This window comes from Hypanus sabinus, chromosome 3 (assembly GCF_030144855.1).
Source record: "Hypanus sabinus isolate sHypSab1 chromosome 3, sHypSab1.hap1, whole genome shotgun sequence".
Taxonomy (NCBI): domain Eukaryota; kingdom Metazoa; phylum Chordata; class Chondrichthyes; order Myliobatiformes; family Dasyatidae; genus Hypanus; species Hypanus sabinus.
The window spans coordinates 181,711,180-181,734,713 of record NC_082708.1 but is presented as its reverse complement, the minus strand read 5'-3'; the positions used below and the strand labels follow the sequence as shown (position 1 = coordinate 181,734,713).

At 44.6% G+C, this 23,534-nt stretch overlaps 1 protein-coding gene across 1 annotated transcript in view; it reads right to left on the bottom strand.

Moving 5' to 3' along the window:
- Positions 1-23,534, bottom strand: part of LOC132391940 (dedicator of cytokinesis protein 2-like) — a 1,209,929-nt gene that overhangs the window by 795,150 nt on the left and 391,245 nt on the right. Inside the window, exon 25 of the mRNA XM_059965744.1 lies at positions 3,363-3,469. Coding sequence (XP_059821727.1) covers positions 3,363-3,469 — 107 coding nt within the window. The remainder of the gene's footprint in view (positions 1-3,362; positions 3,470-23,534) is intronic.

The window sequence follows — 23,534 nt, the reverse complement described above, 5'->3', positions numbered from 1 at the left end:
CTGCACCTTCAGAATATCGCAAGCCCCTTTAAGGAGGGAGAAAACCAGGCAGAAAAGAAATTTGGCAGGTACCTGAGCTGCATACACAGCAACTGAAATCTTCCATCAACAACAAAATGTCTTATCTCACACGCTTTCCAAATTCACATTATTGACTGGAACGAAGCAGTCGCTGAAACTTTATCCTGCACTTTCGTCAGTGATTTGCACTTTTATCACTGAGCGATTCCCTTGTGCTTTATATATCCTGTCATCCATTTGATGAAATATTTTTGACTTCAAGTGAGACGTTACCTTATCAAACCAGTTCGAGGCTCCTAATTTCAATTTTCAAAACCATCCTCAAAGTAGTTTTTTCTTCTGGTTTTGAGATAGAGCAATCTTGGCCTCCCTTCAGTGCTGGTGCACAATACCTGGGATGTGCAGTGACTTCACGATTCGCTGTGTTTATTCACCTGGATTACCCAGCAGAACAACTCACACCCATAACCACTACCTTCAAAAAAAAAGTAGGAGGCTAAGATCCCTGCAGGTTCTCCTCCAAGTCAAAAGCCTTGCATTAGAGTTCCCGCGTGCCTGCCACTTTAACATTGTCTCGGCTGGCTGTGGTCATAGATATTCACGTATGGTTGTAAGACACAATGAATCCGAAAGCAAGCTGGAAGAACTACTCATCACCTTCTGTCTAGTCACTCTAACAGGCTGCATCACTGTCTGGAATGGGGGTTGGGGGGCTACTGCACAGGACCGAAGTAAGCTGCAGAGAGTTTTAAATTTAGTCAGCTCTATTACGGGAACTGGCCTTTGAGCGGTGAGGCAGTGCCATCAGAAAGGACCACCCCACCCACCACCACCCAGGACATGCCCTCTTCTGATTGCATCAGGGAGGAGGTACAGAAGCCTGAAGCCACACACTCAAAGATTCAGGAACAGTTCCTGTCTTCAGATTGCTGAATGGACAACAAACCCATGAACATTATCACACTACTTTTTATTTCTATGTTTTTGAACTACTTATATAATTTAATTATTTAATGTATATATACTCTAATTTACAGTTTTTTCTATATTATCACGTATTGCATTGTACTGCTGCCACAAAGTTTACAAATTTCATGACATACGCTAGTGACACTAAGCCTGGCTCTGATGCTGCACCATCCTGAACTCCAGCTTTTGGTATCTTGTTCTTTCTTTCAGTCATTTTGATGTAATTTCCTGATTTTATAACCTGGTTACCTCATTATAGGAAGGGTGTGGAAGCTTTAGAGAGGGTATAGACGAGATTTACCAGAACGCTGCCTGGATCAGAGAATATATCTTGTGAGGATTGGTTCAATGAGGTAGGCCTTTTCCTTTTAGAATGAAGGAGGTTTGATGGAGATATAAAAGATGATAAAAGGCACAGATTGAGTGGGCAGGCAGCACCGTTTTTCCCCAGGGTGCAATGGCTAATATGAGAGTGTATAATTTCAATGTGATTGGGGGACGGTATAGGGATGATTTTTAATACAGAGAGTGGTAAGTATATGGATTGCCCAGGGACAGGTAACATCTCTGGTGAAGGGGCTTGTCATATCCAGTCTGTGGCAACTCATTCAGGTTTGGACCCTGCCGGAAACCTTGCTCTCATCTGTGGCTCCAAGTAGCTATTTGCATGCAACAGCGGCTACACCCCAGTACGACACCTCAACAGGTGGGCTAAACCAGGTGAGGGTAGCCAGCAACCCTCATACCCTGGTGTGATAAGGACATGCCTATCCTAGCATACCGAGTCAGCTCTGGCAGACTGGGCGGGTGAGATCTACAGTGAGATCCAATGGCCAGGAAGGCAGCACTGCAACGCTCCGTGGAGGGAATTCGAGGTCATAATAGGGTTTAGGGACAGTGATGTGGGGAGTTAGAGGTCAGATTAGGGTTTAGGAACAAGAATACGGGGAGTTCGAGCTCATATTAGGGTTTAGGGACAGATGTGGGGAATTAGAGGTCAGATTAAGGTTTAGGGACAGTGATGTGGAGGAGTTAGAGATCAGATTATGGTTTAGAGAGGGAAGTGGTGAGTTTAAAGTCATATTAGGGTTTAGGGACAAGAATGAGGGGAATTAGAGGTCAGATTAGAGTCTGGGAACAGGGACGTGGGGAAGTTGAGGTCATATTAGGGTTTAAGGACTGGGATGAGGGGAGTTCGAAGTCACATTAAAGTTTAGAGAGACAGGGTTGTGCAGAGTTTGAGGTCAGATTAGAGTCTGGGAACAGGAATGTGGGGAGTTCAAGGTCATATTAGAGTTTAGAGACAGGGATGTGGGGAGTCCAAGGTCATATAGGGTTTAGGGACAAGGGTGTGGGAAGTTCAAGGACATATTAGGGTTTCAGGATAGGGATGAGGGGTGTTTGCAGTCATATTAGGCTTTAGGGACAGGGATATGGGGAGTCAGAGGTCAAGCCAGAGTTTGGGCCTCTGCTCTCCTCTTCAGGTACAAAGAACAGTGATGCAAACAGATGATGAAGGACATCTCCACGCTCACGGCCAGCAACATGGACAGGTGACGAAGGACCCTCCAGGTTGGGCCCTCCAGGTAAGTGGGTCCAGGGAATGGATTCAAGAGGCACAAGGGATGGTCAGTCTGTGCACCTGCACCTCAAGCCTGGTGTTTGGGATCCTGTTATCAGCTGGTTCCAGGATCGATACTGAAGATCAGAAGTCAACTGGAAGTCCAGAGATCAAAGGCTGAAGCTTGGAGGCTGAAGGTCCAGAGACACCTGTTCCGGTGGGGCGGGGGGAGAGTGGTGTGTGTGTGGGTGTGTGTTTTGCTGGAGAGGGAGGAACAGGGCTTGTTTTGTTGTTGCTTTGCTGCTTGTTGTGTTCTGTGTTGTTCTGCCAGGTATTGTAGCACTTGAATGTGTGCTGACTCTTGTAGGTAGCCCCAAGCCCATCCCTAGGTATATTTGTTCTCAACATGTGTTTCCATGTAAATGTGATCAATAAATCTTGATCTAAATGGGGGTGAGAGGGAAAATAAATTAACTATGATTGTATGGCAGACTGGACTCGATGGGCTGAGTGGCCTAATTATGGTCCTTTGTCTTATGGCCCTAGATGGACATCTAGTTGAGCCAAATGGCCTGCTCCCCTGTTGTATGACAGAAAGCAGCATTTTCGTTGTGGGCCAAAAGGCCTATTCTTTGTTGTATGAATTTCAGATCTCGAGCTAAGGCTTTCATCTTTGCCGTGCAGTGCCACAAAGTGTTTTGATCAAAGGGCATATTGACGTAGCTTCTTTTATCCCCTCCTCCTAGTTCTACTTCCAGTTACAGCCACGATTGCGAGTGTACTCAGTGCATTAGGAATTCCCATCTCCTACCTTCCTTTCTGAACAGCTCTGTATTGACGATGGCTGTCATCGACTGTAACTTCTGCTTCACCAGTCGATCTGGAGGAAGGTTCTTGATGAAATCAAGCAACAATTCGCTATAAAGAAAGCACGATAAAAAAAACAACCTTACGATGGCAAAGAATACACTGAATATTCAAGAGATGCATCAGCACTTTTGAAGCATGTGGGAGCTATCAGCATATTTTGAGTGTATTAAATATTAATGAATTGGCATAATTGTGTCAGATCATTGAATATTAATACAATGTAGCTGAAAGATCGGACAATGAAATAAACAGAATATAACATCTGAACTTTTTTCCAATTTAATTTCTCGTGTTGTTTATATCCAACCCAGAACATCAGGCCAGGCTTGGTGACGGGGTGACTTTCACACTGCATTATCTCAGTATGAGAAGAATGCTATAATATATTACTCTTGCATTTACTGTTTTCAAGCAAAGGCTTCACTTACCTCTGGATTGTGTGTGGTAAAGAAGGCAAGAAACAAAAGCAACAGACACAAAATACTGAAGGAACTCAGCAGGCCAGGCAGCGTCAATGGGAAAGAATAAACGTTCGACAGTTTTGGGCCGAGACCTTTCTTCGGGACTGGGACGGAATTAAAAAATGGAGGGGGGAGGGGAAGGAGGCTAGCTGGAGGGTGATAGATGAAGCCAGGTGGGTGGGAAAGCTCAAAGGCTGGAGAAAAAAGCATCTGATTGGAGAATAGAGTGGACAATAGGAAAAAAGGGAAGTGGGGGGCCAGGGGGAATTAAAAGGCAGGTAAGAAGTAAAAGGTCAGAATGGGGAATAAAGGAGGGGGTGTGGAAATTTGTTGACTGGAAGGAGAAATCGATATTTATACCATCAGGTTGGAGGCTACCCAGATAGAATATACGGGCTGCCTCCTCTTGGCGCAAGAGGCGGTCATGCATCGACACATTGGAACATTAATGGGAATCAGAATTAAAATCTTTGGCCACCGGGAAGTCATGACTGTGGTGGATGGTGCAGAGGTGCTCAGTGAAGTGGCCCCCCAATTTACAATGGGGTCTCACCAATGCAGAGGAGGCCGCATCTGGAGACCAGTAACAAAAGACAATCCCACCACGTTCACAGGTGAACCAGTGTGGCTGAATAGTGGGGTATCTGTGGCCGGTGCAGCAGAGAGAACTCCAGTGAACTTGGTGTGGTGCTTGCAGGTAGTCCTTGGCAATGCAACCAGTTTTGTCCGTGTAGGTTCATGGGACACCCACAATAAACTGCCCCTATTGTGTAGGGGTGGCAGGGTGGTGATACACCTCCAGCAAAGAAGGTACAAGGCGCTCCTTCCCTCCGATAGCCTGCAAGTCTCCCTTGGGCAAGGTGCAGCACCTGCTTAGTCCCAAACCAGAGTTACATGAAGCCATGGGAGCAGGTGATGGACGGTTGTATGAGCAGCTGGTGCATATCACAAGTCCTGGTTATGTGACCACTGACACCAGGTAGACAATCTCTGAAGAGTATTGCTAATGGCTGGGGTCACCCATCTTGTAAAGACACTGCCCAGAAGAAGGCAAACCTCTTCTGTAGAAAAAATTGCCAAGAACAATCATGGTTATGGAAAGACCACGATCGTCTACGTCATACAACACAGCACATAATGAATGAACGTATAATTATGTAGATGGAATGGTATGGAAAGGTGTCAAAGTTTACAGGGAGAGGGCAAGAGAGTAAGGCTGAGAAGTATAATAAATCAGCCATAATGGAATAGCAGAGCCGATTCGATGGGCTGAATGCCTTAAATCTGCTGCAGGGGACTGATGGAAACATGGGAGACACAGAGTTAGATTAGCGGAGAATAACGTTGTAAGAATAGATGCTTGATGATGTTAACCTGGTGGGTTGAAAGGCCTGTTTCTGTAATCTGTCTCTTAAGTCAATGTTGAGTTTGTTATCATCTGCACAAGCCCACGTAAGCACAAAACGGAACAAAAAAACTTACATGCAGCAACATCACAGGCACCAAGCATCAGATACCATTCAAGAGAAAAAAAGACATTAATATCAAGAAAAAACAGAATTAGACTATTAAAAAATGTCCATTTTAATGCAAAGTGATCAAGGAGGTCAGAGTGTTGCGACACTAAGGTAGTGATTTGTGCTACGCAGGTTGGTTCAAGATCCAAATGATTGAAGGGAAGTAGCTGCTCCTGTACCTGGTCAAGAGAGACTTCAGGCCTCTGTACCTCCTGCCTGATGGCAAAGCAGAAAGATACTGGAGTTACCTCCCAAAGCAAAAACAACTCTCCAGTGGTAGCCATGATCCTTTGCATTGCGGTCCAAGTCATCAAGGTCACCAACATCCTTCAAGGCAGGAAATAGGCCACCCCTGCCTGATCAGGTCCACACTGGTGCATAACCTACAGCCTCTTTAAGGATGGACAATAAATACCAGTATTGTTGGTGGCATCACCATCCCATGAGAAAATAAATAAATTATAGAGTGACAGTATATTTATATGTAGTGCCTTTCCCAGCTCTGGGCGCTCTACACCCAATGAAGACAAAACTCAGCAACACAGCATCCACGAAGGGGAATACATAGTTGAAATTTCAAGCTGAGACCCTTCGGTGGGACTGGAGAGGAAAGGGGCAGAAGCCGGCATAGGGCAGAAGAGGTGGGGGAGGAGTACAAGTTGGCAGGTGAGGGGGAAATTGGGTTGGTGGGGGAGGGAGGATGAATTGAGAAATTGGGAGGGGACAGGCAAAGGGCTGAAAAGAAAGGAATCTGATAGGCAAGGAGATTGGACCTTGAAAGAAAGGAACGGGTGAGGGGGCAATAAGTAAGTGAGGAAAAGAGAAGGTCTGAGAGGGTAACCAGAATGGGGAATGGAAAAGGAGAGAAAGGGGAGGTGCGGAGAAGTTACCATGAGCTGGAGAAATTGATGATCATGCCATCAATTTGGAGGCGACCCAGGCGAAATGTGAAGTGTTCTTTTTACCTATCCCAGCTTCTTACTTGATTCTCCCCTCCCCCCACCCACCCACCCACCTTCCCCCTCACCTGGTCTCATCTAACACCTGCCAGCTTGCACTACTTCCCCCACCTTCTTATCCTGGCTTCCTCCCACTTCCTGTCCAGTTCCGATGAAGGGTCTCGACCCTACTGTTCATTCCCCTCTGCAGATGCAGCCTGAGCGGCTGAGTTCCTTCCACATTTTGTGTGTGTGGCTCCAGATTTCTACTATCTGCAGAGTCTCTCATGTTTACACTCGATGAATACATTGTCAGGTGTAGTCACTGTGAGTGTAGGCATTTAGAGATGTGTCACTTAGGATTAAATCAGCTCCCTTGCTTATCTCATCAACGTAGAGTCATAGATCAATACATTGGAGAAACAGGCCCTTCAGCCCATCTAAACCATGCTAAATTATTAATCTGCCTAGTCCCATCGACATGCACATGGACCATAGCCCACTACATCCTTCCCATCCATGTACCTATCCAAATTTCGCTACGATGTTAAAATCAAACCTTCATCCACCACTTCCGCTGGCAGCTCGTTCCACACTTCACCACCCTTGTGAAGAAGTTCTCCCTCACGTTCCCCTTAAACATTTCACCTTTCACTCTTAACCCATGACATCTAGACCCAACCTCAGTGGAAAAAGCCTGTTTGCATTTACCCTATCTATACCCCTCATATGTTGTATACATCTCTCAAATCTCCTCTCAATCTTCTATCCTCTGGGGAATAAAGTCCTAAACTTTTTAGCCTTTCCTTATAACTCAGGTCTTCAAGTCCTGGCAACTTCCTTGTAAACTTTCTCTGCACACTTTCAATTTTATTGGCGGCTTTCCTGTAGTAGGCAAGACATTGCAATGGAAACTTCTACACCAACTGAGAGGGTAAACTAACTTTGGCTAATTTTCCAGTGAGGGGTCAGGGATTGACCCCTGGTGGTGATACAGCGCAGGACCAGGTCTTTCAGCCCAACATTTACGCCACTCAGTTTTACACTAACCCTGCAACACAATCCCACTCAGTGCTCCCAACCTTCCCATCAACCCCTGCCAGAGTCCACCACATGTCTCGACCCGCTGAGCTCCCACACTGACCACTTGTCTTCTGGTGGTGTTGCAGCCAGGTTACTGAACTAGTATTCATACCTCTGGACTGCTGATCTGGGAGTAGATTGTGACAGAATCGTCGGGGTCTCTCTTCCCTCACTCCCATCCAGGACGGATTCAGAGGTGCCACATTTGCAGAGATTTTCAGGGACACTACCCATCCATCTCACAATCTCTCTGACTTCCTACCATCAGGCAGAAGGTACCGCAGCACAATAACACGGACTGTTATGTTAGGTAACACAGCTTCTTCTCCCAGGCTGTGAGACTTATGAACACCTTGATACCACTCAGTACACATTATCTTTGACAGCGCCGGTAGCTTTGTACTGTTTTATATTTAACTATATGCTGTACTGTAAATGCACTTTGTGCCAACTTGCATATCTGTCTTTCCAACGTGTTGCCAGGAGGCAACTATCAATACCGATGAATGTAATTACATAGAAAACCTGCAGCACAATACAGGCCCTTCAGCCCACAATGTTGTGCCGAACATTTACTTACTTTAGAAATTACCTCGGGTTACCCATAGCCCTCTATTTTTCTAACCTCCACCACTGTGCTGGCAGCCCATTCCACGCACTCACCACTCTCTGTGTAAAAAAACTTACACCTGACATGTCCTCTGTACCTACTTCCAAACACCTTAAAACAAAGTCCTCTCATGCTAGCTGTTTCAGCTCTGGGTAAAAACCTCTGACTATCCACACGATCAATGCCTCTCATCATCTTATACACCTCTATCAGGTCACCTCTCATCCTCCATCGCTCCAAGAAGAAAAGGCCGAGTTCACACAACCTATTCTCGTAAGGCATGCTCCACAACCCAGGCAACATCTCCTTTGCACTTTTTCTATAGTTTGCACATTCTTCCTGTAACAAGGTGACCAGAACTGAGCACAGTTCCAAGTGGGGTCTGACCAGGGTCCTATATAGCTGTAACATTACCTCTCGGCTCTTAAACTCAATCCCACGATGAAGGCCATGCACTGTACGTCTTCTTAACCACAGTGTCAAACTATGCAGCAGCTTTGAGTGTCCTATGGACTTGGACCCCAAGATCCCTCTGATCCTCCACACTGCCAAGAGTTTATCATTATTACTATATTCTGCCATCATATTTGACCTACCACTGCTGTCTTTGTTTTGAAGAAGATATCGCTAGTCCTGGAACCTAAAGGGATTAAGGAGAGAAAGCCCAACCATTTCCTAAATATACAGCTCTGTCTCTTCGCAGAGAAGACACAAAATCGCTGACATATGCAAAGAAATTCTTTGTTTTATAGCAGCAATACAGTGCAAAGCATATGGAGATTCTATAAGTTATGATGAAAAAAAGATAACAAGTAAATAGGGCAAAAAGTGAGGTAGTGTTCATGGTTTCATGGCTTGTTCAGAAGGAGGAGAAGCTGTTCCTAAAATGTGTCCTCAGGCTGCTGTACTTCCACCCTGATGGTAGCAATGAGAAGAGGGCATGTCCTGGCTGGGTGAGGGTCCTTAATGATGTCACCTTCATAAGTCATCATCTTTTGAAGATGTCCTCGATGTTGGGGAGGCTAGTGCTCAAGTCCGTTTATTATGTGCCACGTCATATTGACATGGGTGATCATGGTCTTCCCATGACCATGATTACTCTTGGCAAATCTTTCTACAGAAGTAGTCTGTTATTGTCTTCTTCTGGGCAGTGTCTTTACAAGACAGGTAACCCCAGCCATTATCAATCTTCTTCAGAGATTGTCTGCCAGGTGTCAGTGATTGCATAACCAGGACTTGTAACTTGTACCAGCAGCTCGTACCACCTGTTCCCATGGCTTCACATGACCCTGACTGTGGGGTCAAGGGGGGGGCTAAGCAACTGCTACACCTTGCCCAAGGGTGACCTGCAGGGTAGCAGAGAGAAGTAGTACCTTACACCTCCTTTGGTAGAGACATATCTCCACTCCAGCACCCAAAGAGCCCATGATGGAGCCATCAGACCAGTTTTATTCCAGTTCCTCAAGAGTCAGACCCCACCAAATAAAACTATCTGGTTCAGCATAGAATGAACACCTGGTCTGTCAGGTGTGGTCAATGCAAAACTCACCCAACGAGGCATTTTATTCAGAACGTACAGACAGCGAGTAATGGCGGGACAACTGTCTACACTGATTCAGTTACAGGAATCAGTAAATATGACATATATCTCCTCTCAGACTCAAATGAGTGAAGAAAAAAATCATACTTCTAGCTTAGACAGGGAAAAAGATTGCAAACATTAAACATGCCCAAATCTTGTGATGATACGATTTTATTTTTACTCAGCAGCTTATTAATGTACTGAATTTCCCAGCTCAGGGAGCTGTTAATGTTCAATATATTCGAGGCTGAGATGAAGAATCAGACAGAACAAAACATAGGCTAAGAAGCTCAAGCTCAGGTTTAAGTTCAAGCTGAATTGACATTCAACCATACGTGAATCCAGTGTATACAGCCAAACGAAACAGCGCCGTTCTGAAGCCGAGGTGCAAAAGCACATAACCAACTGTCGCACATAGCACAAGCACCTATAAGATACAAGGTGCTTGGCATCTTTATAAAACCCCTTTTTAGACCACATAACAGCATTGCACACAGCTATCGTTATTTATATGATACGGTGCGGAGTAGGCTTTTCAACCCAAGCCGCCCCAGCAACCTCTGACAAACCCAATTTATCTGAACCTAATCACAGGACAATTTACTATGACAATTTAACCCACGCAGTACATCTTTAGACCGTGGGAGGAAACCGGCACACCCAGGGAAAGCCCACACATTCGGCCTGGTGGGGGGGGGGGGTCTCACAGTCTACTCACAGAATGTTGCTGGATTTTTGAAAGGCGGAGCAGGCTCGATGGGCCGGATGGCCTACTGCTGCTCCTACTTCTTGTGTTCTTATTGAACTCTGAACTCTGGAACGCACCGAGCCGTAACACCACCACACTCACGGCTATGCTACTGTGGCACCCCGCTAATGGAAGGCTGTCAAGGCTTTGGAGAGGCTTCAGAAGAAGTTTACCAGGATACTGCCTGGATTCAAGGTCATGTTTTAAATGGAGAGTTTAGACAAACTTGGGTTATTTTTGTCCGGAGCAGCAGGCGCTGAGTAAAGACCTGTCAGAATCTTATAAAATGAAGAAATGCAGAGACAGAGTAGATGGCTGGCGCCTTCGTCCAAGGTCGAAATGTCTAATAGTAGCGGGTACACATTTAAGGTGAGGGGGTAATATCAAGAGAGATGTGTAGGTCAAGTTATTAACATTGAAAGTGGTGGATGTTCAGGATGCACTGCCATGCAGACCTGAGAGAGATGACACATGAATATGCGGAGAACGGGAGGGATATGGACCATATGCACGCAGACATTTTTGGGGATGTATATCACCAAGGAGTTCTCTTGGTCTGCCAGCACAATCCCGATCATAGGGAAGTCAGAACAGCGACTGTGCTAGCTGAGATGCTTAAGGAGAGCTAATCTGGCCCCAAAATTGATGGACAACTTTTATTGAAGTGTAATAGAGGCCATTCTGACATAGGGAATGACAGTAACTCTAGCTAGAGCAAGACAGATCACAAAGCACTTCAACAGATGATTAGAACAGCTCAGCACACGATTGGGGTTCAACTATCAGACTTGGAGACAATCTACAACTCTCGATTCCTGCGTAACATTATTAAAGGCCCATTCCGTCCCACAGACTGTCTGTTCAATCCCCTGCCATGTGGTAAGAGATTCAGAAACATCTTAGCCAAGATAGCAAAACTGAAAACCAGCTGAATAATGCTACCACCCTGGCTTGCCAATAAGGGAAGAGGAACAGGAGCCTGAAGGCACACACTCAATGATTCAGAAGTAGCTTCTCCCCTCTGCCATCCGATTTCTGAATGGACATTGAATTCCTGAACACTACCTCTCTATTTTTTCCCCCTCTCTTTTTGCACTACTTATTTTATTTAATCATTTAAAATATTTATATACTTCTTACTGTGATTTACAGTTTTTATTCTTATGTCATGCAATTTACTGCTGCTGCAAAACGACAAATTTCACGACATATCCGGTGATATAAAAACTGATTGTGATTCAGACTAACTACTGAACCACCTCATTTCTATTCTATGAAACCTATCAATGAAGGGTCCTAGTGAAGCGGCTCAACCAGCAACGTCGGCTCTTTATTACACTATGTAGATAACACCGGACAGGCTGAGTTCCTCCAGCATTGTGTGTATGTGTTGCTCTGGATTTCAAGCACCTGTAAAATCTCATGCATTTTTGAAAATATATCTGGGCTTTGTCTCCAGTTTTGACGGTAAGGAAGTCTCTGGAGAGAGCACAGCTGAGCATTGTGCACAGTTTTGGTCACCCAGCTATAGTATGATGTAATTAAACTGGATAGGGTGTAGTATAGGAGGTTGAGGGGTGACGCAGATTTATATAAAATGAGGGATGTTGATAAGGTCAAAGTCTTTTTTTCCCAAGGGTTGAGGTAGTTTAAAATTAATAGGGATAGGGTTAAGACCATCAGTTCATAAGATATAGGAACAGAATTATGCAACTTGGTCCATTCAGTCTGTTCCACCATTCAAACAGACCTTATTTATTATCACTCTCCAGCATTCTCCCCAGAACTGTCGACACCCTTACTAATCAAAATCCAAGCAATCCCCAAAGCAGTGTGGACACCAAACACGCTCACTCTCCCACCTACATAATGGGTCATCTCAGAGCAGGAATCTGATCAAACTGATCAGAAAATGGTTTTCTCGGCATTAAAAATCCGCAGGCACCCCAAAATTTGTTGCAACTCAGGATCAGCTGACATTACCAAATCTGGATTTAATCTCAAATGGGTGCGCACCCCCATGTTCCTGAACATATCCCTAAACCTGTGTGCACCCCCAAATCCATCGCACTTGAAAATCCACCGACACCCCCAAATCCATTTGCAACCCCAAATCAAAATGCATCTTCAAATCTGCGCACAACCCAAATAAGTGTGCACCCACAACTCCAAGTGCACGCCAAACCCGCTGGTGCCGCCATATGCACACTGTATCCCAGACAGAAAACAACAAGAATATTGTTGAAAGTTGAGAAACGTCACAACTCCAAATCCGCAGACATTCGTGCGAACCCTGAAACAAATCAATATACCCAATGACTTGGCCTCTACAGCTATCTGAAGCAATGAATTCCACAGATTCTCCACCCTCCTAAAGAAACTCCTCCTCATCTCTATTCTAAATGGATGGCACTAAATTCTGAATCTGTGCCTCCTGGTCCAAGATTCCCCTTCTACAGAAAACATCATCTTCATGTCCACTCTAACTTGGCCTTTCAATATTCAATAGGTTGCAATAAGATTCCCCAATTCTTCTTCTAAACCAGTGAGAACAGACCCAGAGCCAACAAAAACTCCTCATATGTTCAACATCTTCATTATGTGCCGTGTCGTATGACGTTGGTGATCATGGTCTTTGACCATGACTGTTCTTGGCAATTTTTTCTACAGAAATGGTTTGCCACTGCATTCTTCCGGGCAGTGTCTTTACAAGATGGGTAACCCTAACCAATATCAATACTCTTCAGAGATTTTTTGTCTGGTGTCAGTGGTCACATAGCCAGGTCTTGTGATTTACACCAGCTGCTCATATGACCACCCACCACCTGCTCCCATGACCCTGATCAGAAGACTGAGCAGGTGGTATATCATGCTAAGGGTCACCTGCAGGCTAGTGAAGGGCTGACACCTCCTTCGGTAGAGATGTTTCTCTACCTTGCCAAACCTTTTATTTCTGGGATCATTCTCATGAACCGCCCATGGACCCTCTCTAATACAAGCACCTCCTTTAGCAGATAAGGGGCCCAAAATTGCTCACACTGCTCCAAGTGCAGCCTGACCAATAGCTTGAACAGGCACCTTGGATGGTATCTACAATTTGGAGCTATTCAATCAGTCTCTTCTACAGTACTGTGCAATACACATACCACAGTTCAAAAGTCTTAAGCACCCTAGCTTTATAGTGCCTATAAAGAGTACTCACCACCCTTTTTCATGTTTTATTGTTTTACAACATTTAATCACAGTGGATTTAATTTGTCTTTTTTGACAATGATCAGCAGAAAAACTCTTTCGTGTCAAAGCAAAAACAGATCTCTCTAAAGTGATCTAAATTAATTACAAATATAAAACACAAAATAACTGATTGCATAAGTATTCTTCCCCTTTAATATGACACACCAAATCATCACTGGTGCAGCCAATTGGTTTTAGAAGAATTCTAAAAAATAGAGATCACTCTGTGTAGTCAAAGTGTTTCAATTGATATTAGTAAAAAAATACACCTGTATCTGGAAGGTCCAACTGCTGGTGAGTCAGTATCCTGGCAAAAACTACACTACAAAACCAAAAGAACGCTCTAAGCAATTTTATAAAAAGGTTATTCAAAAGCACAAGATAGGAGACGGATTCAAGAAAATTTCTAAGTCACTGAACATCCGTTGGAGTACGGTTACGTAAATCGTCAAGAAATGGAAACAATATGGCTCAGATGTAAATCTGCCCGGAGCAGGTCATCCTCAAAAACTTGAGTGACTGCAAGAAGGGGGCAAGTGAGGGAGGCCACCAAAAGACCTATGACAACTGTGGAGGAGCTACAAGCTTCAGTGGCTGAGATGGGAGAGACTGTGCATACAACTGTTGTCTGGGTGCTTCACCAGTCACAGCTTTAAGGGAGAGTGGCAATAAGAAAGCCACTGTTCAAAAAAAAAGGCTCATGTGAAATCTAGAGTCAGAAGGCATGTGGGAGAGATTCTGAAATCAGCTGGAAGAAGATTCTATGACCTAATGAAACCAAAATTGAGCTTTTTGGCCATCAGACTAAATGCTATGTTTGGTGTAGGCCAAACAGTGCACATAATTAAAAACACACCATTCCTACCGTGAAGCATGGTGGTGACTGCATCATGCTGTGGGGATGCTTCACTGCAGCAGGCCCTGGAAGGCTTGGGAAGGTAGAGGGTAAAATGAATGCAGCAAAATACAGGGAAATCCTGGAGGAAAACATGATGCAGTCTGCAAGAGAACTGCAACTTGGGAGAAGATTTGTTTTCCAGCAAAACAATTACCCCAAGCATGAAGCCAAAGCTACACAGGAATGGCTTAAAAACAACAAAGTTTATGTCCTCAAGTGGCCATCTCAGTGTCCAGACCTCAATCCAATTGAGAATTTATGGTTGGCCTTGAAAAAGGCTGTTCACGTACAGTCCCCGTGCAATCTGATAGAGCTTGGCAATTCTGTAAAGAAGAGTGGGGAAATTTTCAGTGTCCAGATGTGCAAAGCTGATGGAGACCTATCCACACAGACTCGAGGCTGTAACTGCTGCCAAAGGTGCATCTACTAAATACTGACTTGAAGATGGTAAGTAATTATGCAATCAATTATTTTTTGTTTAAAAATGGTAACACATTTTGACCAATTTGCAGAAATTTGTTCTCACTTCAACACAAAAGAGTCTTTTCTGTTGAAAAAGCCAAATTAAATCCACTGTGATTCAATGTTGTAAAACAATAAATCATGAAAAGTTCCAAGGGCAGTGAATATTTTTATAGACACTATATACATATTTCTAAGACTCTTGCACAGTACTGGATTCAATTCTACAAGATTACCCCCTCATTCTCCTGTACTCCAGTGAAAAAAGTCCCAAATTGCTCAACCTCTCCCCAAAGCACAGTCCAAACAACATGCTCACAAATCTGTTCTGCACTCTTTCCAGTTTAATGCTGGCCATTCCATTGATACTTGCTGAAACACAAGAACTAAAATGAATGCTTATTGTCAGAGAGTTACACAACATGAAGCCAAGCCCTTTGGCCCATCAAATGATTGTCTACACTCCGATGAATAAAGACAACTTAACCTCACTCCAGAATTTAGACCTGCGAGTCCTCATGATTTGGAAGGACCAAGATGAAGTAAAGTGGGCTGCTACAAGAGGCCCAGATGTGGAATTAAGCTGCCAAGCAAGGTATCCTTTCCCTATCATAGAGTTGTAGAGTCATTTGGACCTTCTTGTCCATGCCAAATGATTATTCTGCCTAGATCCATCAACCTTGCACTTGGACCACATCCCACCCATGTAGTAATCCTAATTTAAATGTTGTAGTCGAATCTACATACCCCACTACCGCTGACAGCTCGTTCCACACTCTCGCCATTTTCTGAGTTCCCCTTTCATGCTTAACCTATCACCTTTCGTTCTAGTTACCCAACCTCAGTGGAAAAAAAGCCCGCTTGCAGATACCCCTCATTCTGAATAGCGCTATCAAATCACCCCTCATTCTCCTACACTCCAGGAATAAAGTCCTAACCTCTTCAACATTTCCCAACAACTCGGGCCCTCAAGTCCTGCTCTGGCAACATGCTTGTAAAATTTCCCTGCACTTTTTCAATCTTATTGACATCTTTCCTGCAGTCAGGCAACCAGAACTGGACACAATATTACAAATGAGGCCTCACCAATGTCTTATACAACTTCAACATAACATCCCAATACTTTGATTTATGAAGGCCAATGTGCCAAAGCACTCTTTATGACACTATCTACCTGTGATATCACATGCAAGGAATTATGGATCTGCATTCCCAGATCCCTCTGTTCTACAGCATTCCTCAGTGCCCAATCACGCAACGTCTAAGTCCTCCACCAGCTTGTCCTCCTAAAGTGCAACACCTCACACTTGTCTGTATTTAATTCCATCAGCCATTTTTCAGCCCATTTTTCAGGGTGGTCCGGATCCCAATGTAAGCTTGGATAGTCTTCCTGTTGTCCACTATAATAAATGCATCTATTATGGAGAACACGGCATCTCCATGCTGGCTCGTATCTCCTGAATATTCTTCATTTGATGCGCTCAACATTGGCAGTGAGATCTTGCTCCTTTTCTCTGTATTATGTTTTTGCTATTGCCAGCACTAGATAAGAGGAAAGCCAAAAAAAAACAAACTTTAAAAAAAAATTGAAAGGAAAATATGAGGGGTTAGCAGGGTTAATTGAAGTGGTTGATATTGACCTGAGGGGCCAAGTTAATAAAAAGGAGGTGAACTCAGGGCCAGCACTTCTTAGCTGATGCAGGACACAGAGCTATACGCAACAGCCACAAATATATTGGGGAAGACATTAATTTTAAGAGGTTGGCATATCACAACACAAAGTGCAGTGAGATTTGTCTAGGAAGACTGAAAAATGAAAGTCTCCTGACAGAGCTGCGCACAGTTCTCCAATGTAAAGTAATTAGGCCATGGTCTTTCAAAAACCCCCGAGTTAAAAATGCAAATGTTCCACCAAATGGCACGTGACTTAACTGTAAATTTCTCCCATCCCAGAAAGCCCTTAGCATTTGCTCACTGCCAAGATTAAGTACAGTAATTGATCGTCCTGCCTCAAACTAGCACACATAGACTGAACCCACACACAGTCTTGTTCTCAGGGGAAGAGATCCAAGAATGAGAGGTCATGGGATTAAGGTGAGGGGGCAAAGATTTAAAAAGGGTTCCTGAGGGGCTTCATATTCACACAGAGGATGATGCATGTGTGGAACAAGTTACCAGAGGAAAAGGTTGAGGCAGGTACAATAACTGTAATAAAAAGACATTTGGATGAGTACCCAGATAGGAAAGATTTAGAAAGGGATGGGCCAAACGCTGGCAAATGTGACTACATTAAATAAACTTCCGGTAATTTTCAACCCCCAGCACCCCCGCCCCCACACACCTTTTCCCTTCTCTCTTCTTCCATTCCCATTCTGCCTCTCCTCTTAGCTCATCTGTTCTCCTCATCTGCCTATCTCTTCCCCCTGGAGACCCTCCTCCTTTCCTTTCTCCCATGTTCCACTTTCTTCTCCTACCAGACTTCTTCTTCTTTTACCTCATCTGCCCATCACCACCCACCTACCCCTTCACCTGGCATCACCTGTCACCTGCCAGCTTGTACTCCTTCCCCTCCTACCACCTTCTTATTCTGACTACTTCTCTCTTCCTCTTCAATCCTGAGGGAACATCAACTCCTTATGCCTCTCCATGGATGCTGCCTGACTTACTGAGTTCCTCCAGCATTTTACGGAGCTTAAGTGAACATCTTCTTCATAAACAAGTTGGGTGAAATTTTGCGGAATGCCTCTATGACATGTTCAAATGACAGTATCATTTTTGAATAAACGTGACAAGCTCTATCCCATCATATTTCTGATTTTTAACCAGACTCAGAGATTAAATGTGCGAGCCCTAATGGCAAAAGTTTCTCTGACACACACTGGATGAACACAAATGATGGGGTAAGACTTAGTGGGCTTAGACGAGATACAGAGGAAATAGCATCAGATAGATTACAAAGATTAGCTTTATTTGTCTCAAAGTTGTCAAAACTTACAGTGAAATCTGTCATTTGCGTCAAATCAGCATGGATTGTGGTAAGACCTTAAGATATAGGAACAGAATGAGGCCATTTGGCCCATCAAATCTCTTCCCCCATTTCATCACGGCTGATCAATTTCTCTCTCAGTCCCAACCTCCTGCCTTCTCCCCATATCCCTTCATGCCCCGACTAATCAAGGGTCTATCAGCCACTGTCTTAAATATACATAAAGACTTGGCCTCCACAGCTGCCTGTGGTAATGAATTCCACAGATTCCCCACCCTCCAGCTGAAAAAAAATCCTCTTTATGTCTGTTTTAAATGGATGTCTCTCTATTCTGGTGCTCGGCTCTCCTACCATAGGAAACATACACTCCACATGCACTCTGTCAAGTCCTTTCACCATTTGATAGATTTCAATATGATCACCCCTCATTCTTCTGAATTCCAGTGAGTATAGACCCAGAGCTATCAAACGCTCCTCATTTGATAAGCCTTTCGATCCTAGAATCGTTGTTGTGAACCTTCTCCATTGTCAACACATTCTTATTTAGATAAGGGGCCTAAAACTGCTCACAATACTCCTGTGAGGCTTCGCCAGTACTTTATAAAAGCTTAGCATTACATCCTTGTTTTTGTGCTCTAGTCCGCTCGAAATGAATGCTAACATCACATTTGCTTCCCCACCACGGACTTAACCCACGAACGAACCTTTAGCGAGTCTGCTAGGGAAATAGTATAACTTAGATTAGAAATATTAGCTGTTATTTGTGATGTGAAATGTGTCGTTTGAATCAAATCAGCAAGGATTGTGCTGGGCAGCCTGCAAGTATCTCTACACTTCCAGCATCAACACGGCATGCCTGTAACCCACTAATTCTAACCGTATGTCTTTGGAATGTGCGAGGAAACCCAGACGGTCGCGGGGAGAACATACTAATTCCTTGCAGACGGCAGCGGGAATCGAACCCCGATCTTACAGCTGGCTCTGTGATAGTGTTATGCTCGCTGCTGTGCTACAGAGCCTTACTGCGTCCGTGTGGCACTCAGTGGTGTTCTGGGTCGGGGAGGCGGTTGCAGGGCTTGTTGCTCCTGAGGTGGCAGTAGGACACAGTGGATGTAACGGCTTCCCCTGGACAGCAGAGTAAGTGGCATCGCCATCGGGGAAGGGACACTGAATGAGACCCACACTGAGACAGCAGGGGAGTGGGTCTACTCCTGACTCTAAGTGGGAAAGATTGACGGTAATAGCCACATTGAGGAAAGAGAAGAGTGTTGCTCATGGGTTGTCGGGGGGGGGGGGCGGGTGAATGTGAGGGTTGTAAACAGAGCAGTCGGGTGCACTATCTCAGTTGTGGATAGGAAATAGAATGTTATATGCACCTGAGGCAATAACAGGCTTCCTCATTTGGTCTCACCCTAGCAGAGATACCCACCTTGATCCACCCATCCCTTCCCCACCTCCCCCAGTGCAGCAAAGAAATTGCTTTTCCCTGGTTACCCAGTTCTGATGAAGGGTCTCAGGCCTGGAGCATAAACTTGGGTTTTCTCTCTCCACAGATGCTGCCTGACCCGCTGAGCCTTTCCAGCATTTTACTTCAGAATTCCAGCACCTTCAGTCTATTTTCTAATTAAATATTGGCCATGCTTTTGCACGTCTGGGTGCTGAGCTTTCGGAATCCTTTCCAAATGATATATGGTCCATGCAGGAGATCAGGTGTGGAAAGAGGAATACGAAATCGGATCAGTAGTTGTCAACTGGACCCTTCAAATTTGCTCTGTCATTTATTAAGATTGAAGTGCTGTTTCCGGTCACTCTCCTAGTTTTCTTTCATTCTGTTTATCCATCGTCGAACCAGAGAATGATACAGCAAGGAAACAGGCCCTTTGGCCCATTTTTCCTATGCTGACCAAGGTTCCCACTTGATCTAGTCCCAATTTCCCACGTTTGCCCCATATCCCTCTAAACCAGGGGTTCCCACCCTGGGGCCCACAGACCTCCTTGTTTAATGATATTGGTCCATGGCATTATAAAGGCTGGGAAACTCTGGTCCAAAACTTTTCTATCCATGAACACATCCAAATGTCATTATACTTCTACGTTGAACCACTTCCTCTGATAGTTCGTTTCAAAACTGCACTACCCTCTGTGTGAAGAAGTTTCACTTTTAAGTCTTTCCCCTCTCACATTAAAACTATGGTTTCTGCTTTTATGATTCTCTCTCTCCACAGGGGAAAGAGAAGACTGAGTGCATTCACTCTATGTAACCCCTCATAGTTTTATAGAGTCACCCCTCAGCCTCCTAAATCCCACGGAATAAAGCCCCAGTCTGCCCAATGTCTCCCTATAACTCAGACACTCTGGTCCTGGCAACCATCTTGTAAAACTTTACTGCACTTTTTCCAGTTTAATGAACACAAGAGGTTCTGCAGATGCTGGAAATCCAGTGTAAGACGAGTCCCAATGAAGGGGTTTGGGCCTGAAGCATCAAATCTTCATCCCTGTCCATAGTTGCTGCCTGACTTTCTGAATTCCTCCAGTATTTTGTGTCTGTGTGTCTTCCAGTTTACTGACATCATTGCTATAACAGGGTAACCAAAAGTGTACACATTACTCATTGTGTATGCATGTCCTGAAGGAACTTCTTGAGGCTGCAGTTCCTACTGGGGCAAGGAATTCCAAAGTCTCACAACCATCTGAGTGAAGAAGTTCCCCTTCATGTCCTGAACAGCCTACTCCTTATTTTCAAACTGTAACTCCAGCAGTAGACTCATAGGTCACAGGAATGTTACTGCGACATTTCAACTCTCAAACCCTGTGAAATTTTTGTAAGTGTGATGGATATTCACTTTCCAGGGCCTAGGAGACTAACTGCAAACTCGGCTTTCCAGCACAGCAGCATGGCCTTTCCCAAGGTGTCAGAATTATTGGAGATAATATTTGACAAATATTTTTTGTTCATTTTTTTGTTGTAATCATGTACGAGTCTTAGGCCTTCAATAGAAATTGCTGGCAGAAATCAGTCTGCAAAGTGATCAGGAGGCTTATTGTCTTCATCAGCCAATTTCAAGAAAATGGGATTATGTCAGTCAGCATATTAAACATGGTTACAAGCTGCAATGTTAGTGTACTCAGAGGGTCAACCCTCCCAGCATTAAATGTGGATGTTTGGGACCTCTATTGTCAGAAGCTTTTAAGACCATCTGTGTGAGATATTTTGTCCCTACAGCACTATACGGGCCCTTCGGCCCACAAAGTTGTGTCAAACATGTCCTTATCTTAGAACTACCTAGGTTTACACATAGCCCTCTATTTTTCTATGCTGCATGTACCAATCCATGAGTCTCTTAAAAGACCCTATCATGTCTGCCTTCACCACCACCACTGGCAGCCCATTCCACGCACTCACCACTCTCTGCATAAAAAAACTCACCCCTGACATCTCCTCTGTACCTACTTCCAAACACCTTAAAACTGTGCCCTCTCGTGCTAGCCATTTCAGCAAGGCATTTGATAAGGTACCCCATGCAAAGCTTATTGAGAAAGTAAGGAGGCATGGGATCCAAGAGGACATTGCTTTGTGGATCCAGAACTGGATTGCCCACAGAAGGAAATGAGTGGTTGTAGGCGGGGTCATATTCTGCATAGAGGCCAGTGACCAGTGATGTGCCTCAGGGATCTGTTCTCGGACCCTGACTCTTTGTGATTTTTATAAATGACCTGGATCAGGAAGTGTAGGGATGGGTTAGTAAATTTGCTGATGACACAAAGGTTGTAGGTGTTGTGGATAGTGTGGAGGGCTGTCAGAGGTTACAGTGGGACATTGATAGGATGCAAAACTGGGCTGAGAAGTGGCAGATGGAGTCCAACCCAGATAAGTGTGAAGTGGTTCATTTTGGAAGGTCAAAAATGATGGCAGGATATAGTATTAATGGTAAGACTCTCGGCAGTGTGGAGGATCAGAAGGATCTTGAGGTCTTAGTTCATAGGACACTCAAAGCAGCTGCGCAGGTTGACTCTGTGGTTAAGAAGGCATATGGTGTATCGGCCTTCATCAATCGTGGAATTGAACTTAGGAGCCGAGAGGTAATGTTGCAGCTATATAGGACCCTGGTCAGACCCCACTTGGAGTACTGTGCTCAGTTCTGGTCGCCTCACTACAGGAAGGGGGTGTGGAAACCATAGAATGGGTGCAGAAGATAGTTACAAGGATGTTGCCTGGATTGGGGAACATGCCTTATGAGAATAGATTGAGTGAACTCGGCCTTTTCTCCTGGGAGTGACGGAGGATGAGAGATGACCTGATAGAGGTGTACAAGATGATGAGAGGCATTGATCATGTGGATAGTCAGAGGTCTTTTTCCCAAGGCTGAAATGGCTGCCACAAGAGGACACAGGTTTAAAGTGCTAGGAAGTAGGTACAGAGGAAATGCCAAGGCTAAGTTTTTTACGCAGAGAGTGCTGAGTGCGTGGAATGGGCTGCCGGCAACAGTGGTGGAAGCGGATACGATAGGGTCTTTTAAGAGACTTTTGGATAGGTACATATAGCTTAGAAAAATAGAGGGCTATGGGTAAGCCTAGTAGTTTCTAAGGTAGGGACATGTTCGGCACAAATTTGTGGGCCGAAGGGCCTGTACTGCGCTGTAGGTCTTCTATGTTTCAGTGTTTCTAGTTCAGCCCTGGAACAAAGCCTCTGACTATCCACATGATCAATACCTCTCATCATCTTGTACACTTCTATCAGGTCACCTCTCATCCTCCATCGCTCCAAGGAGAAAAGGCTGAGTTCACTCAACTTATTCTCATAAAGCAAGCTCCACAATCCAGGCAATGTTCTTGTAAATCTCCTCTGCACCCTTTCTATGGTTTTCACGTCCTTTCTGTAGTGGGGCGACCAGAATTGAGTACAGTACTCCAAGAGGGATCTCACCAGGGTTCTACATAGCTGCAACATCACCTCTCAGCTCTTAAACTCAATCCCACAGCTGATGAAGGCCAATGCAACGTATGCGTTCTTAACCACAGAGCCAACCTGCGCAGCAGCTTTAAGTGTCCTATGGACTCGGACCCCAAGATCCCTCTGATCCTCCACACTGCCAAAAGTCTTACCATTAATGCTATACTCTGCCATCATATTTGACCTACCAAAATGAACCACCTCACACTTATCAGGGTTGAACTCCACCTGCAACTTCTCAGCCCAGTTTTGCATCCTATCAATGTCCTACTGTAACCTCTGACAACCCTCCACACTATCCACAACACCTACAACTTTTGTGTCATCAGCAAACTTACTAACCCGTCCCTCCACTTTCTCATCCAGGTCATTTATAAAAATCATGAAGAGTAAGGGTCCCAGAACAGATCCCTGAGGCACTCCACTGGTTACTGACCTCCATGCAGAATATGACCTATTAACAACCATTCTTTGCCTTCTGTGGGTAAGCCAGTATATCTGGTAAACATATGGGAAAGGTAGCTGGGCGCCATAGCGGTGTAGTGGTTAGTATTGTGCTATTAAAACTTGGGGTGGCACAGTTTTGAGTTTAATTCGGGCACCATCTGCAAGGAGTCGCAGTGCGTCCTCGCCGTGAAAAGCA